Source organism: Chiloscyllium plagiosum, chromosome 3 (genome assembly GCF_004010195.1).
Source record: "Chiloscyllium plagiosum isolate BGI_BamShark_2017 chromosome 3, ASM401019v2, whole genome shotgun sequence".
NCBI lineage: Eukaryota > Metazoa > Chordata > Chondrichthyes > Orectolobiformes > Hemiscylliidae > Chiloscyllium > Chiloscyllium plagiosum.
Window position 1 is genome coordinate 35,060,326 of NC_057712.1, and position 18,554 is coordinate 35,078,879.

The 18,554-nt window shown below is 39.2% G+C and overlaps 1 protein-coding gene across 3 annotated transcripts in view; it reads left to right on the forward strand.

Moving 5' to 3' along the window:
• LOC122542185 (serine/threonine-protein kinase ICK-like) overlaps positions 1-18,554 on the forward strand; it is an 80,219-nt gene that overhangs the window by 44,135 nt on the left and 17,530 nt on the right. For all 3 annotated transcript variants that reach the window (XM_043679640.1, XM_043679635.1, XM_043679648.1), the window contains 4 exons: positions 8,490-8,804; positions 13,541-13,737; positions 13,819-13,967; positions 15,296-15,427. In XM_043679640.1, coding sequence (XP_043535575.1) covers positions 8,490-8,804; positions 13,541-13,737; positions 13,819-13,967; positions 15,296-15,427 — 793 coding nt within the window. The remainder of the gene's footprint in view (positions 1-8,489; positions 8,805-13,540; positions 13,738-13,818; positions 13,968-15,295; positions 15,428-18,554) is intronic.

Genomic DNA, 18,554 nt, shown 5'->3' on the forward strand with positions numbered 1-18,554 from the left:
GAGAGAAATATGGGATTTTAAATTTGTACTCCCCCCCCCCCCCCCCCCCCCCCCGGCACACCCCTTTATAACAGAAGCCTTCTCAAAATTGATGGCTCTTGGTGCCCGTCATACAATTAAAATCTCCCCCTATAATTGTATTATGGATCCGGAAATAGATAGGATGCCCAAGAGTACTGCAGGAGTATCTCCCAGATCTAGACAATTGGTGGATCTGAACAAAGAATTAGGATTAGTAGATGTATGGAGATGTCTTCATCCACAGGGCAGAGATTTTTCTTTTTACTCCAATTCACATAAATGTCATACCAGAATTGATATGTTTTTTGCCCCCTTGATTTTTTAAAATTCCATATCATCCTGTAAAATAGGTAGTATAGCAATTTCCGACCACGCTGCTGTATATGGAAACTAAGGCGAGGAACAATGGGACATCCCCTCGGCATTGGCGTATGGACCCCTTCCTAATGAAATATAGTAAATTTGTAAAGTACTTCTCTCAAGAATTTAAAACTTCTTTAGAAATTAATTTAGGTACGGCTAGCAACCCATCAATGATGTGGGAGACCATCAAAGCTTACGCGCGAGGTTTGATCATCTCCTACTCAGTATCCTTGCTAATTGTAAATTTTAAAATCCTTTCTAAAACGTTAGCATTGAGACTAGAAAGGGTACTGCCACATATCATAAAGGAGGATCAGACGGGGTTTATTAAGGGCTGTAGGTCAACCAATAATATTAGAAGGGTTTTGAATATGATTCAAGCCTGCCATTAGGGAAATATACCAGGAGTAGTAGAAAAGGCAATTGATAGGGTTGAATGGTCCTATTTGTTTTACATATTGGAAAGGTTTGGCGTTGGAAGGTGTTTACCAAATGGGTCTCAACATTGTATGGTGATCCCAAAGCAGTTGTGGTTACCAATGGATTAGGCTCGGATAGCTTCAGTGTGGGTAGGGGCTGCCGTCAGGGATGTCCTCTCTCGCCATTGTTATTTACGCTAATAATTGAACCACTAGCAGAAGCTATACGGGCTGATCCTAATATAACAGCCCCGAGGATTGGTACAGGTAAACATAAAATTACCCTTTATGCAAATAATGTTCTTCTATTCCTCAGTAATCCTCTGATATCCGTACCTCGCTTAATCCAAGTATTTAATACATTTAGTGCATTCTCAGGCTATAAAATTAATTTCTCAAAATCAGAGGCTATGCCAATGGGTGGCCTTGCTATGATACCCCACTTAGTGTTCGGATCCCATTTTCCCTTTCGTTGGTCCCTGGAGGGTTTCTTCTATTTAGGCATTTTTATTACCCCAGTATTTGGTCAGTTATACAAGACTAACTTTGTGCATTTACTGGAAAGAATAAGGCAGGACCTCCAGTGATGGGGAGACCTTCCAATTTCTTGGCTGGGTAGAATAGCACTAATTGAGATGAATGTCCTGTCCTGTCTCCTATATCCTATGAGAATGCTTCCAGTGATGCTGCCGAGGCTGGTACTACGTAAATTATATGGCCGGTTGGGTTCCTTTATCTTGAATCATAGACGGCCCCTCATTAAGCTGAAGAAGCTCCAGCTTCCACAGGCAAGGGGAGGATTGGACTTCCCAGATTTTCGGAAATATCAGTTAAGTTCCCTATTAAGTTACATAGCTGATTGGGTCTTGTCTGATCCACAATCAGTCTGGCTGGACATCGAGGCTTCTCAAGTAAAATACCCACTTATTAACCTTTTATTTTCAGACAAGAGGAAAATCATTATGGATCACTGTAAAAACCCTATAATACTAAACACAATTAAAGCTTGGAATATAATGCGGCAAAATGAGGGCAACTCACATAAAAGATCCCTCTATGCGCCGATAATGGGAGCATGGGGATTCCAACGGGGTTTACAGGCGCCACTTTTAAACTCTGGAGATCCAGGGGTATCTCATGTCTAGGGAACCTATTTAAAGATGGGTTCCTGATGTCTTTTGAACAGCTGCGTCAGAAATTCGGATTACCCAATGGAGACCTCTTTCGATACTTCCAAATTCGAGATTATATACAGAAGAAGATTACGTTATTAGATAGTCTTTATAAATCAGGTAGAGAATGTAGAGTACTACGACCAGTGGGGGTATCTTCCGTCAGTACTATTTATCATTTACTACATGATGAAGTATCGGGAGATATGGATAATCTGCTTAAAACATGGAATCAGGAATTGGGACTAGAAATCTCTATAGAAACGTGGAATGACATTTGGGAAAACGCCAGAAGAATCACCATCTGTAACAGAACTCAGGCTATCCAGCTGAAGATACTTCATAGGGCCCATATAGCACTGGATAGATTGGCAAAATTTAAGGTAGGAGCATCTCCAATGTGTCCCAAATGTAAAGTAGAGGTGGGCACTCTTGTACATTGCTTATGGACCTGTCATAAGATCCGTAGATACTGGACTAAAGTCGCAAGTACCCTGACAGAAATTTTAGGAACGGAAATTAAAGTGGACTCTGTATCTCTCCTTTTGGGCTTTTCGAACTTTCCCTCTCTGGATATGCACGGGAAGAGACTATTTTCTATTATCTCTTTCTGTGCAAGGAAAAATATTTTGGTAAACTGGGTGGCTGAGGGCCCCCTGGACTTTCAAATTGGCCCAGATTAATTATGGAATGTATTCCCCTTGACTTCCTTACAAATATGGTGCACCGAAAGACCGAATTATTTTATAAAATATGGCTGCCCTTCTTGAATTATATGAATACAGATATTTCGGCTATCCTAACAAGGGCTTTTATTTAATTGAGATTACGAACCTGGCTGGTCCGGGTCCCCTTGGGAGAGGAATCCCGCACGAATACGGGTTTTGTTACATTTGATGTTTACACATTCTGAGCAATTATGTCACTATCCAATTTCTATGTTATCCGTTGTTTTTTTGTTTTTTTTTCTCACTTTCTCTTATTTGAATAATGTAAGAGACTTAAATATACACTCTGGTTAGTTGTAGGTTAGATTAGTACTTAGTTGAGTTTTTTTTTCTTTCTCGGTATTTTTCTTTTGTTAAATTTTGGCTATTATATATTTAAGATTTAATTGTATATCAATGTTTGTACTTGAGAGTTTTGTTTATTTTTGTAAACGTGTAAAAATGTTAAATTTCTAATAAAAATATCTATTAAAAAGAACAATTTATTGGGGTTCATTTCTTGAGACATAGCACTGAAATGCAGAGAAATTATGTTAAATTTGTTACAATCCCTGATTACATCATACTTGTGAACTGTGCATTGTTTTAGCCTTCATGTTCATAACATGGAAGCATTGAAAACAGAAGGGTTCAGGGATAATTACAGAACTGGGGGATTGCGCAAATCACAAAAGGCTGAAATAGGCTCTTACTCAAATAAAGATGGTTGATGGATCCAGTGACTGTTTTGAAAACTAAATGGTAAAGGCATGAGATCAAGACTCTCGTAGTTTTACTGTTAGGATTAGATTAGGTTGGGAGGAGATCTGTGGAGTAAAACATCACACGTACCGATTCACTCCAATGCCCTGTTTCTGTGCTGTACGTTGTGTAACTCAGTGCTTCATCACAGGTAGAAAAAGAAATGTTGACACCTGCCATTAGATTTTTCTCCATAAACTATGTAAGAATAATAGGGTGGTTATGGTAGGGGACTTTAACTTTCCAAACATAGACTGAAACTGCCATAGTATTATGGGTTTAGATGGAGAGGAATTTGTTAAATGTGTGCCAGACAATTTTCTGATTCAGTATGTGGATGTACCTACTAGAGAAGGTGCAAAACTTGACCTACTCTTGGGAAATAAGGCAGGGCAGGTGAGTGAGGTGTCAGTCGGGGAGCACTTTGGGGCCAGCAACCATAATTCAATTAGATTTACAATAATGATGAAAAAGGACAGATCAGATCTAAAAGTTTGAAGTTCTAAGTTGGAGAAAGGCCAATTTTGACAGTATTAGGCAAGAACTTTCAAAAGCTGATTGGAGGCAGATGTTCGCAGGTAAAGGGACGGCTGGAAAATGGGAAGCCTTCAGAAATGAGATAACAAGAATCCAGAGAAAGTATATTCCTGTTCGGATGAAAGGAAAAGCTGGTAGGTATAGGAAATACTGGATGACTAAAGAAATTGAGGGTTTGGTTAAGAAAAAGAAGGAAACATATGTAAGGTATAGACAGGATAGATCGAGTGAATCCTTAGAAGATATAAAGGCAGTAGGAGTATACTTAAGAGGGAAATCAGGAGGGCAAAAAGGGGACATGAGATAGCTTTAGCAAATCAGGTTAAGGAGAATCTAAAGGGTTTTTACAACTATATAAGGACTAAAGGGTAACTAGGGAGAGAATAGGGCACCTCAAAAATCAGGAAGACAGCCTTTGTGTGGAACCGCAGAAAATGGGGGAGATACTAAACGAGTATTTTGCATCAGTATTTACTGTGGAAAAGGATATGGAAGATATATACTGTAGGGAAATAGATGGTGACATCTTGAAAAATGTCCATATTACAGAGGAGGAAGTGCTGGATGCCTTGAAACGCATAAAGGAGGATAAATCCCCAGGACCTGATCAGATGTACCCTAGATCTCTGTGGGAAGGTAGAGAAGTGATTGGGTCCCTTGCTGAGATATTTGTATCATCAATAGCGACGGTGAAGTGCCGGAAGACTGGAGGTTGGCAAACGTGCCACTGTTTAAGAAGGGTGGTAAGGACAACCCAGGGAACTATGGACCGGTGAGCCTGACATCGGTGGTGGGCTAGTTGTTGGAGGAAATCCTGAGGGACAGGATGTACATGTATTTGTAAAGGCAAGGACTGATTAGAGATAGTCAACATGTTTCACAAACTGGATTGAGTTTTTTGAAGAAGTAACAAAGAGAATTGATGAGGGCAGAGCAGTAGATGTGATCTATATGGACTTTAGTAAGGCGTTCGACAAGGTTCCCCATGGGAGACTGATTAGCAAGGTTAGATCTCATGGGATACAGGGAGAATTAGCCATTTGGATACAGAACTGGCTCAAAAGTAGAAGACAGAGGGTGGTGGTGGAGGGTTGTTTTTCAGACTGGAGGCCTGTGACCAGTGGAGTGCCACTAGGAGAGGTGATGGGTTCTCTACTTTTTGTCATTTACACAAATGATTTGGATGCGAGCATAAGAGGTACAGTTAGTAAGTTTGCAGATAACACCAAAATTGGAGGTGTCGTGGATAGTGAAGGGGGTTACCTCAGATTACAACAGGATCTTGACCAGATGAGCCAATGGGCTGAGAAGTGGTAGATGGAGTTTAATTCAAATAAATGCGAGGTGCTGCATTTTGGGAAAGCAAATCTTAGCTGGACTTATACACTTAATGGTAAGGTCCGAGGGAGTGTTGCTGAACAAAGAGACCTTGGAGTGCAAGTTCATAGCTCCTTGAAAGTGGAGTCGCAGGCAGATAGGATAGTGAAGAAGGTGTTTGGTATACTTTCCTTTATTGGTCAGAATATTGAGTACAGGAGTTGGGAGGTCATGTTGCGGCTGTACAGGACATTGTTGGCCACTGTTGGAATATTGCATGCAATTCTGGTCTCCTTCCTATCGGAAAGATGTTGTGAAACTTGAAAGGGTTCCGAAAAGATTTACAAGGATGTTGCCAGGGTTTGGAGGATTTGAACTATCAGAAGAAGCTGAACAGGCTGGGACTGTTTTTCCTGGAGCGTCGGAGGCTGAGGGGTGACCTTATAGAGATTTACAAAATTATGAGGGGCATGGATAGGGCAAATAGGCGAAGTCTTTTCTCTGGGGTTGGGGAGTCCAGAACTAGAGGGCATAGGTTTAGGGTGAAAGGGGAAAGATATAAAAGAGAACTAAGGGGCAACTTTTTCACCCAGAGGGTGGTATGTGTATGGAATGAGTTGTCAGAGGAAGTGGTGGAGGCTGGAACAATTGCAACATTTAAGAGGCATTTGGATGGGTATATGGATAGGAAGGGTTTGGAGGGATATGGGCCGGATGCTGGCAGGTGTGTCTAGATTGGGTTGGGATATCTGGTCGGCATTGACGGGTTGGACTGAAGGGTCTGTTTCCATGCTGTCCATCTCTGACTCTATGCAGTTTAATCCTTATGTGTCCTTCTTGCTCCCTTAGTCTTCAATATTAACTTTCAATAAATCTCCCGCAATTATAAATAACTTATCAATTCTGCGAAGCAGCAGTTTGTGGCAGAGAATGCTTTCTGGTCAACTTTAATAAACTTGTGATCTTTGTTATCCTGATGCTGGATCAGTTTAGACAGTCCTTTGCCCTTGACTTTAAATCCCTTTATGTTCAAATCAAAGACTTCAAATTAGAATTGTCCTTAAGTTTTTCCACCATATAATTTGACCTTCTCGAGTCTTTCTCTCTCTAAAATTGGGAGTTTGTAACGTTTCTAACATTCTCATGAATCTAAGCCTCCTTTGTTTTTCTGTTTATAACTTTCCGAAAACACATACAAAACTATCCACTTAACTTGACCTGCTCAATTGAGGCCTTTTTCATGCTCAGTATCACATTTTTGATTTTGTATTTTACAACTTTAAGTACAATAACTGTCTTTTATATCGCGTCTTCTCCTTGTACTGCCACCATTAACATCGATTTGCACAAAGTTTGAATTCTATTTACGTTTAATTTGCTTTTCTCCTCCTTTCCGAAAATGGTCTCCCAGTGGCATAGTGGTTAGCACTGCTGCCTGTGACCTGGGTTTGATTCCAGCCTTGGGGACTGTGCAAACTCCACACAAACATTCTCCCCATGTCTGTGTGGGTTTTCTCCCACATTCCAGGGATGTGCAGTTGAATGAATTAACCATGGCAAAAACCCTATTTGAGGTTACGGGGCTAGGGTCTGGTGGTGGGTCAGTGCGGACTCAATTGGCTGAATGGCTTCATGCAACACTGTAAGGATTCTTTGAATCTATGAAAATGTATTCACACTCAGATTTTGAAGTTTTGCATTTTCTCCTGAATTTTCCACAGGAAAGCGCTCAGGGATCATGTTTTCAAAAGCAAAATGAAAGATTGGGTCTGTAATTCGGTTTTATTAGCTTTCTCCAATAGTAGTTAATACTTTGCCTTTTTGTCCTCGTATCCTCTACTCTGCACTGCATAGAATTGACAACATACATCCATTACAAGTTCAAGCTGCTCAATCCAGTTTGAAATTGGTATTTTCCATTTAATTGTCGATCCAAAGGAATTCTGTGTTATATGCCATTTTTTGAAGATTAATAAATGTAACCTGTTATGCAAGCATACTTGTCACCAATCGAATTGCTATATGTGTTTCAGATTAAAAATTCAATGTTTTCAGTTGTGATGTAGACAGAGATTGTGTATATTTTAATATTTGTAAGTTTGGATTTTTAAATTTGAATTAGTGACATTTTTTCTGTGTTGAAAGGATCAATGATTAACTTGTCAAGGAGTTAGTTTGGAATTAATGGGAGTATATTTCTGATGTTTCAGCATTTTTAAAAGGCATATTGTGTATCTGTTCATTTGTTTTGTCTGTTCTATTTTAACTTCATTTTCATTGCTTTATAAGTATTAGTTTTATTGTTGAAACCAAATCAGCAACATTGGGTGTTTATGTTTCAGTGAGAGATCACCTTGTTAAACTAAAACAAAACAAAAAATGATCTATCAAACCAGAATCTGACTTGGCCAGTTATAGCATGAGTTAGAATTGTGACATCATTGTGTGGTTTAATATTAATGAACCTGTATGTGGAGTTGATATTTCTTTTGACTGCTGTGTTTTCAAACGTTATTGGTATTGATTGCTGATTTTCTGTGTAGCTTTTGAAAGTGCTAGAGTAAATGGCAATTCATTTGATACATTTTCCTACATTTAAGCTTGAGTTTACCTATAAAGCTTTATAGCAACCAAGAGTAGCTATTCATGTAGCTGAAGTCTTTGCTATTGTTCAAATTTTGTATGTACGCCCTTTTTTAGTAGCAGGTTCTCTCATTTGATTGCAGAATAGTTTTTGCTACATTGTTTAGTTATTTTGAAATAAGGCAGTTTAATTTTTTTAATTCCGTATGAGTGGTGTTGTAGGAACTTGGCTGATGTGACTTCTGTTCTCATGTATTGATCATAACTCTGTAGATTGGGACATGGTGAGATTGAAAAGGATGTCCCTTTCTTAGCAAACTTAGAAACTGGCCATCCATTGAACTACTCAGATCAAAGCTGGCCATCCATTGAACTACTCAGAACTACTCACCATCACAGCTAAATCCTTCCAGATGAGATGAAGCAGTTCCAAATGAGTATAAATTGAGAAGCATCACTGAATGTGACAATTTGCTTGCATCATCTAACTATCTATATTAAAGATTTAATAATCTACCTTTCTGGTTTTGGTATATTGCATAATTTACCCATTGAGTCATCATTGGTGAGCATTCATAATGATCTTGTCCACTCCTTTGCATTTGTAGGCACTACGTTATCCCTATTTCCATGTTGGTCAAGCTTTGGGAACTCCTCAGCAAGTACAAGAATATGGAAGGCAGCAAAGAGAAACACAGTACAAACATTCAGTTAATCAGTTGAAGCCTGTGCCTCCACCTCAGCCCCCACCTCAGCATCATCCTCACCCGCCTTCAAGGCCACTTCAACAAATTACACCCTCTCAGCATCAATTATGTGCGAGGCAAACAGATCCAGCACCTGGTTCACTTGAAAGAGAAAACCAAGGTGAACAAGAGAAACCCCATCAAAATCTTCCTTCAATAAATACCAGAATATCTCAGGTTGGATTTTATGCATTTAATTTAAAAAAAAACACCTATTTTGTTGTGGTGAATTTGCCATTATCTGTTTAGTGCTAGAGATGTATCTGATCATTTTTTTATCATAGTTTTACACAATACAAATAGCGATCATAGCATAAATGGACCTATGACCCAAAGTATGCTATATTCTGGAGTAAAGTTTTTGAACTGTACTCTTTTTGTAAACCTGTTCTTGGTTTGTGGACTCGCTCCTGAAGATTTTTGGTGTTTCGGAATTTTACACAATTCTAATGTCAACATTAAGTTGAAAATATGATATTTCAAAATTAAATATGTATGATTAGACCAATTACAATTAAAATGAAATCAGATTTTCAAGTTTTATTTACAATCCGTCTTTTACGGGAATTAAAAGGGATAATGTTTGATTATTTCTTTATCACATTTTTTAAAGTGCAAGTTCAAAGTGCAAGCCTTGTTAGGTTGCTGTGATGGCATCGTACTCCATTTTAAGCACCACAAGCATTTTTGTGATGGATTATTTGAACTAAGGTGCATTTTGTTATGTGCGATATTATAGCATAACTTAAAAGATTAAAATTGAATCAGTAAATATTCTTTGAAATACAGCACCATTTGAGAGACGTGCAATGTCCACTTTTCAAGAGAAGGTTGTTAATCTGAGGACTTTTTTATTTTAATTGAAATTGCAAACATTGCAGTCCTAATCACAGTTTCATATTTGTCTACTTGCTATGATGCATTTTATTCTTTATACTATGTTAGATGCAATCAGTGACATCATTGTGCTCAAGTTGTTAACTACTTTTTCACTTGCTGTCATCATTGAATCCCTGTATGAATGTTTATACGTATGCTGTAAGCACTCAGTGTTAATTGTCTGCTATATCTCTTGATGCTCCCTTGTGCCAGTTGACAGGTAATCTGTCAGCCAGTTTTGGATGAGATGCCATAACTATAGTGTTTAACTTCACAATTTTCTTAGCTTTTTTTACTGATTCAATTCTTTTCTGCTCAGTGTCTCTGGTTGAACTAGACTGTTAACAATCTTGAGATTCTGTTCAGCTGTGATTTGACCATCTGGCCCATGTCTTCTATCATTAAGACTTCTTGCTTCCATATCCATCACATTTCCTACCTCCAAGCCTTCCTTAAGGCTATTTTCTTATGAAACTTTATCTCAAAATTCAACTATTGAATGCTGTTCTTCAGTTTAAAATCACATACTTGTGTGCATTTCTTAGCTACTCATCCCTAACTTTCTCTGTTTTTTCAACTCTGTTCTCTTGTTCATTCCCTGTTCACATGACAGCTGTACAATTGGTGATATAAGGGACCATGCTTTGAATTTGCTTTCCTATACATTTTGAGAGGGCTAATAAGGCAAATGAATGGTAGGACCATTGGAAGCACAGAGGATCAATGGGACCTTGATGTGCATGCCCATAGATCCTGCATTGATAAGATAGTTAAAAAGGCATATGAGGTACTTGCCTTTATTAGTCAAGGCCTTGCATACACGAGCAAGAAGGTTATGATGGAAGTTGTATAACATTTGTTAGGCCACAGATTGAGTGCAGTGTGAAGTGTTGGTTGCTATGCTATAAGAAAGATGTGCTTGCACTAGAGAGGGTGCAGAAGAGATTTACCAGGATATTGCCTTAGCTGGAGCAATTCTGCTATAAGGAGAATCAAAATAGGCTGAGATTGTTTTCCTTAGAGCTTTGAAGGCTGAGGGATGATCTGATTGAGGTATACTAAGTTGTGAGTGGAAAAGATAGTATATACAAGGGAGAAATCTGCTCTCTTTAATAGAGGGGTCAGTAACCAGAAATCTCACCTATAAGGAAAGAAACGGGAGGTTTTAAGGGGAATTGAGGAAAAGGTTTTTTTTATCCAAAATGTTGTGGGTATCTGGAACTCGCTTCATAAAAAGGGGGTGGGGGGGGAAGAGGCTCGAACCTTTGTCATCCAAATTATTTATTTTAATGAGAATATAGGGGGTATGGTTAGTCAGTTTGTGGATGACACCAAAATTGGTGTAGTGGGCAGTGAAGAAGGTTATCTAAGATTGCAAAGCGATCTTGATCAATTGCAACAATGGGCTGAGGAGTGGCAGATGGAGTTTAATTTGGATAAATGCAAGGTATTGCATTTTGGTGAAACAAACAAGGGCAATACTTATACAATTCATGGTAGAGCCATGTTGTGGTATTGTAGAACAGAGAGATTCAGGAGTTCAAATACATTATTATTTGAAATTTGTGACACAGAGTAGTTTATAAAGCGTTTAGCATGTTTACCTTCATTGCTCAGACCTTTGAGAATAGAAGTTAGGATATCATGTTGAGGTTGTACTGCACATTGGTGAGGCCTCTTCTGGCGTAGTGTGTGCAGTCTGGTCACCCTGTCGTAGGAAGGTTTTTATTAAATTGGAGAGGGTCAGAAATGAATTACCAGGATGTTGCCGTAAATGGAGTGTTTGAGTCATAAAGATAGGCTGGGACATTTTTCACTGGAGCATAGGAGGTTGAGGATTGACTTTCTAGAATTTTATAAAATCATGAGGGGCATAGATAAGGTGAATAACAAAGGTCTTTTCCCAAAGATTGGAGAGTTCAAAAACCAGGGACCTCTTTTTATGATGAGAGGAGAAAGATTTAAAAAGAACAAGGGGGAAAACGTTTTTTCATGCACAAGGTGGTTTGTGTGTGGAATGAACTGCCAGAAGAAGTGGTGGATACAAGTGCAGTTATAACGTTTAAAAGATCTTTGTAAAGGAAAGATTTGGAGGGATTTGGGCCAAACACAGGCAAGTGGAACTAGTTTAGTTTGGGAACATAGTTGGCATTGACGAGATGGACAGCAAGTTCTGTTTCCATGCTGTATAACTGTATGACTGTATTTAAAACCTCTTTGGTCAAACGCCTGAGATGACCATGTACAAATCTGGGCCAAGTGTTGGAAAATAGGGTTAGAATAGTTGGATGTTTGATGACTGACAAGGACACGAAGGATGTCTTCCCATGGTGTACAAACTCTATGCCTCCTGTCCTGGCTTTCAATCCCTTGTTCTCTGTCTTCATCTATGTTTCATCATACAATGTTAAAAATCACACGACACCAGGTTATAGTCCAACAGGTTTAATTGGAAGCACACTAGCTTTCGGAGCGACGCTCCTTCATCAGGTGATAGTGGAGGGCTCAATCCTAACGCAGAATTTATAGCAAAAATTTACAGTGTGATGTAACTGAAATTATACATTGAAAAATTGATTGTCTGTTAAGCCTTTCATCTGTTAGAATACAGTGATAGTTTCACTTCTTTCATGTGTAAATCACAATACCTTTTATTTAAAAAGTTGCATTCTCAGGTTAGCTGTTCACAATGGTGATAGCTCGACAATATGTTGAAGGTGTTGGCCCTCTGTGTTCGCTGTCTATGCCATGATGTTTAGATTGATTCTAATCTAAAAAGTGAGATAACAGAGTTTTACATAAATTCATGCAGTTTTTGAGCTCCGAGTTCTACATGAATGCATACAGAATTTGAGCAAAGTACAATGTAACCCTGCAAGTACAAATTCACCCCACAAAATATATGTGTGCATGTGGGTCTTTGTCTGTCTGTCTGTGCGTGTGTGTTCGTGTGTGTGTGTCTGTCTGGGGTGGGGGTTGTGAGTGTGAGAAAGTGTATGTGTATGTGTGTAGTGAGTGCAGAGTGTCTTAAGTCTGTGAGGGAGTGCATGTCTGAGTGTGGGAGTGTGTGTATCTGTAAGGGTGTGTGTGGGTGTTTGTGTGCGCGTCTGTGTGTATGCGTGTCCATGTGTATGTGTGTATAGGAGTGCCTCTGTGTGTATGTGTAGGAGTATCTGTGTGTGTGTATAGTGCAATGGTGATCACCTGTAATGTGACATGAACCCAAGGTCCCGGTTGAGGCCCTCCCCGAGGGTACCGAACTTAGCTATCAGCCTCTGCTTGGCCACTTTTCTCTGCTGCCTGTCCCGAAGTCCACCTTGGAGGATGGTCACCCGAAGGACCGAGGCTGAATGTCCTGGACCACTGAAGTGTTCCCCAACTGGGAGGGAACCCTCCTGTCTGTTGATTGTTGTGCAGTGCCCATTCATCCGTTGTCGTAGCCTTTGCTCGGTTTCCCCAATGTACCATGCCTCCGGGTATCCTTGCCTGCAACGTATAAGATAGACAACATTGGCTGAGTAACATGAGTACCTGCCATGTACAAGGTGGGAGGTGTCCCCACGCGTAATGGTGGTATCTATGTCCATGCTCTGACACGTCTTGCAGCGTCTACTGTGACAGGGTTGTATGGAGTTGCCCTGAGAGCCGGGCAGCTCCAAATCATCATACAATGTTATGGATGTAAGTTTGCTTGTTTGCTCGTTCATTTTCAAATGAACCTTCCAGCTCGGCGAGCAAACTTACACCCAGAACCTCAATCTGACCTACAAATCTACTCAGAACTCGCTAATACAATGTTATTTTGTTTGACCATATCTCTGAAGACTCTTGGGCTATGTTACAATGTTAGTAGTTCTATATCATCAGTTGTTTTTCAAGATTTCCAGTGAAAAATGTTGTTTGTTACAATTTAACTTTGAACATTTGTTTTAATACCTGATGAACAGAGAACCTTTTGCCCTCGATGTTGTGCTGACCTGTGAAACTAATCTAAAGCCCATCTAACATACACTATTTTTCTTCTATTATTGCAGAAAGTGAACAAGACAGAGGAAAGTATATGCAGCAGCAGCAGCAGCACACAGCCAAAAGGCAGTGCTCGACGATGGAATAATGTAATTTTGAAAGATTTCAACAACTGGAGTGATTCAGGGGATTTAGCATCTAGCTCTCCGACTAAAAATGCACATTTAAATGATAAAAAACGACCAAGTCAGGAATCACAGTTTAAGTAAGAAGGCCATTATTATAATTAAGTGTCATTTTCAAATTTTTCTTAATTTTTAAATAATTTGATATGCATCCGTTACAGAATGGGAAACCTTTTAGATTTCTCTTCAAGTGGTAAATCAAACAGCAGCAATATGCCTACAGCCATTATAATGCCTCTTCCAGATACAAGTGCATCTAGAGCTTCTTCAGCCAAGTATCACTATCTGAAACAATCCCGGTATCTACCAGGTTCGTAACAAAAAAAGTTGTTTAAATTAAGCAAAGAGTATTTCGTTAGTAGGGCTAAAGAGTAGTATGAGCTTCAAGCAGGTTTAAGTTGCATATGTTTATGTAAACAGCAATTGCAATATTAACAACTAGTAGAGTGAGTAATCTATTTATATCACATTATCCATACCACCTCTCTTGTTTCAATTTGCTATTAATCTTCTAATTCACAATTATCATGCTCTCCTTTTGATTTTCATCAAATCTTTTGGGCTTAAACCCTATGTTTTGCATCATGTAGTTGCTATTTTCTGATTTATCTTTCCAGTATTCCTTTTAATTTCAGTGCACCTTTGAGAGAGTGAATGCTGTTCTGAACTGAGAGCTTATAAGCACCTGTATATATGAGTAGATGGCAGTCCCAGAGTGTACTGTAAAATTGAAAAAATGTAACATTTGGCTGTGAAATGAAACTTGAGTTTTGGTTGCTGTTTTGACAGCAATTCGAACTAAACCGATCAGTTTAAGTTCTATCCCAGGATACCAAAACTCAAGCGAGTTTGAATCTATTGTTTTGCCAACATCGAACCAATGAGACAATCTGATGTTGGGGTTATAAAATGCAGACATTTTGAAAATTGGAAGGAGAGCAACTGCCATCGAAACACAAAATCCTGGAGATCAAACATCTTGCTCTCCAAGAAATTAGGAAACATTCTCTATCAAAGGTACATTTTCGTATGAAACATAGCCACAGTAAAAAGCAAGAAGACAACCCATAGGACTCGTCAGTTGGAAGATGACAACAGCGGCTGTATAGTTTTGAAATTAAGTTAATGTAATTTTAATAAGTGTCTTATTGGCACAGCATTTTGTTATAGAGTTGGAGGCAGGTAATAAGCACTTAAGAGGAATAGGGGCCTAAAATTGTGATTAGTTGTTGTTTAATGTTCACTTTTCGAGTTAAAAAATAAATTGATATTTTTTTCTTAGAAAGTGGAATTTGGGAATTCTCTGTGTCACTCATATTTTAACAGATTACAAGGTGAGGTGAGCTTTTCTGGGTGTTTGGTTTAATTAACAGAGGGGCTCACTGCTGTGTCATAACAATCAACTGAAAACATTTTTCTCTAGGGAACAATAAAGTTATTGTTGAGTAGGAGAAATAGAGATTGGACAAAATAAAACTTCAGTTAAAATTACAGTAACTGGATAAGCTGAAGGCATTTAAAATAATCTTAATTTTAAAATTTAAAAAAGTATTTTTTGTCTTTCATTTTTACATTATAATTTTAATAATAATAATAATTTTAACAATTTTAATAATAGTGGTCTTTCTGATCCGGTAGGAATAAATGCCAAGAGCACCCCACTTGCCAATGCAGGTAAAGATTTCAACGCACGCAGTCCCTGGGCCAATTCTAATCTTTCCAGTAAACCTTCAGGGGTGGTTGGAGGAACTCTTCCCATCAGTAATGCAGGTACCGAAGTTACATTATGTTCGCTCCTATGTATTATTTTTCAGGGAAATTGTTATTGATTCAAAGCTCCAGTATTTTCAAAATACAGTTGATATACAATGCACAATATTCATATTACTGTTGGTAAGTACACGTTCTAAAGTTGCATGCATCTGAAGATCCCTAGAAATTTTGGGCTGTTTTATTAAAACCTTTTGTGATACTCGCTCACTTTTAGCAGCATTTTGGCTTGGTGATGGGAGGAAAAATGTCTTGCTTGTACTATCTTAACAAAATGTCAGTTGTGATTCACTTTTATATTGGCGCCATTTAATTTTTCCAGAAGCTGAAACTGAAGTAAGCATGTTTCTCAATTTTTCTCTGTATAAACTAACATTCCATTCAGCAAGGTCCCTCTTGGTAAGCTCATCCAGAAGATTAAAATGAATGGGGTCCATGGTGATTTGGCCGCTTGGATTCGGAGTTGGCATGCCCATAGAAGGCAGAGGGTAATGGTGGAAGGGTCTTTTGCTGGCTGGAGGTTCGTGACTTCTGGTGGGATCTGTACTGCGACTTCTGTTTGTGATTATATGTAAATAACTTGGATGAAAATGTAGATGGATGGGTTAGTAAGTTTGCAGGTAATACAAAGATCAGTGGAGTTGAACAGCATAGATGTACAGAGGGATCTTGGGGTTCAAGTCCATAGTTCACTGAAAGTGACCACGCAAGTACATTGTGTGGTAAAGAAGGTATATGGCATGCTTGCCTTTATTGGTTAGGGGATTGACTGCAAGAGTCAGGATATCGTTTTGTGGCTTTATAAGACTTTGGTGAGGCCACGTGTAGAGTGCTATGTTCACTTCTGGTTGACACATTACAGGAAGGATTTGGAGAGGGTACAGAATAGATTTACAAGGATGGTGCCTGGATTACAGGGTATGAGTTCTAAGGAGAGGCTAGAAAAACTCAGGTGGTTTTCTCAGGAGTGGCGGAGACTGAGGGGATACAGGATAAACATCCATAAAATTATGAGATGTATGGGTAGGCTTGATGGTCAGAATCCTGTTTTCCTTTTTCCCCCAGAGTTGAAATGTCTCACCCGGGGGAACATGCATTTAAGGTGAGAGGAACAAAGTTCAGAGGACATAGTTTTTTTTAAACAGAGTGGTAGGAGTCTGGAACGTTTTGTCAGGTGTGGTGGTGGAGGTGAAAATGGTGGGGGTGTTTAGGGAACTTTTAGATAAGCATATGAATATACAAGGAACGGAGGAATATGGACCAAGGATAGGCTGAAGGGATTTGTTTAATTTGTTGTTATGTTTGATGCATAATTGTGGGCTGAATGGCCCGTACCTATGTTGTACTGTTCTTGTTCTATAGATATGCAATTTCAGATTGTCGTATATCTCAGCTAGCAAAATATCCAAATCTTTTTAAGAGCTGCTTAACTATTTATCATTGAGAGTAAACAATCTTGATTTCAACCTTTTCAAAAACCACCTTAAGCAATTGTCTTATCAGAAGGTCAGTATGGGTACAGCAAACTTCGTTTAACCGGCACCTTATTTTAACTGGCAAAATTTCTGTACCTGAAATATGAGACATTTGTGATATTATCGCGATCTCGGTGATGTCTGAATAGTTAGTTGAGGGTATGAATGAGAAGACGCCCTGCTGCTAAGTATTATTTAAGGCAAAGTTGCATTATTATTTGTGATTTATGGTATAAATAAAGTATAACAGTGATGTATGTAGTCCTGCATTAAGTTTCTATTACTTAGTTTGTGTTTACATTGATTATGTGGATCTCTTGATCAACCTGCACACTCCTGGTTCCAAAGGGGCAAGTTAATAAAATGTTTGCTGTACTATATTCTATGATAGCCTTCTGTGGTATAAACTATTCTAGGACTGACAGTGAAACAGCACCCTAATGTTAGATAAAAACAATGACTGCAGATGCTGGAAACCAGATTCTGGATTAGCATCCTCGGATGCTGCCTGAACTGCTGTGCTTTTCCAGCACCACTAATCCGGCACCCTAATGTTGTCTGTCCGTACTTTTGAGCAGATCAATGGAAACCCGATGAGTCATCTTTCCTCACTGAACATTAATTGCATCCATTCTGCATCTGTCTGGCGCAGGTAGAATTAGAAACTCAAGGGCAATTACATAAACTGTGACATCCTGTAGACTTTGAAAAGAGTAATTCCTTTTACTCTTGGAAAGATAGTTGCTGTCATAGGAAAACTTATGACATTTTTGTTGGCTTTTGTAATTTGAATCCATAAAGCAATATCTTAGACATTTCTTTATATTCACTCTTGAGTCATGGGCATCACTGGTTGGCCATCATTTTATTGCCATTCCCAAGTTGCCCTTTGGAAGGTGATGGCGAGTTACTGTCTTGAACTGCTGAAGTTCATGTGCTGTTGGTAGACCCACACTGCCATTATTGAAGGAATTCCGGGATTTTGACCCAGTGAAATTGGATAAAGTGAGAAACGCATTGAAGTCAGGATGATGAGTGGCTTGGAGGGGAACTGTCAAGTAGTGGTGTTCCCATGTATCTGTTACCCTTGTTCTTCATGATGGGTGTGGTTTTGGAAGGTGTTGTTGAATGATAGTTGCTGGATTTCTGCAGTTCATCTTGTTGATAGCATCAATGTGTACTACAGAGTGTCAGTGGTGGAGAGAATGGGTATAGTGCCAGTCATGTGGTTTAGAACATAGAACATAGAACATAGAAGAATACAGCGCAGTACAGGCCCTTTGGCCCTCGATGTTGCGCCGATCCAAGCCCACCTAACCTATACTTCCCCACTATCCTCCATATACCTATCCAATGCCCGCTTAAATGCCCATAAAGAGGGAGAGTCCACCACTGCTACTGGCAGGGCATTCCATGAACTTACGACACGCTGAGTGAAGAACCTACCCCTAACTTCAGTCCTATATCTACCCCCCCTTAATTTAAAGCTATGCCCCCTCGTAATAGCTGACTCCATACGTGGAAAAAGATTCTCACTGTCGACCCTATCTAAACCCCTAATCATCTTGTACACCTCTATCAAGTCACCCCTAAACCTTCTTTACACCATTGAAAACAACCCCAAGTGCCTCAGCCCTTCCTCATACGATCTT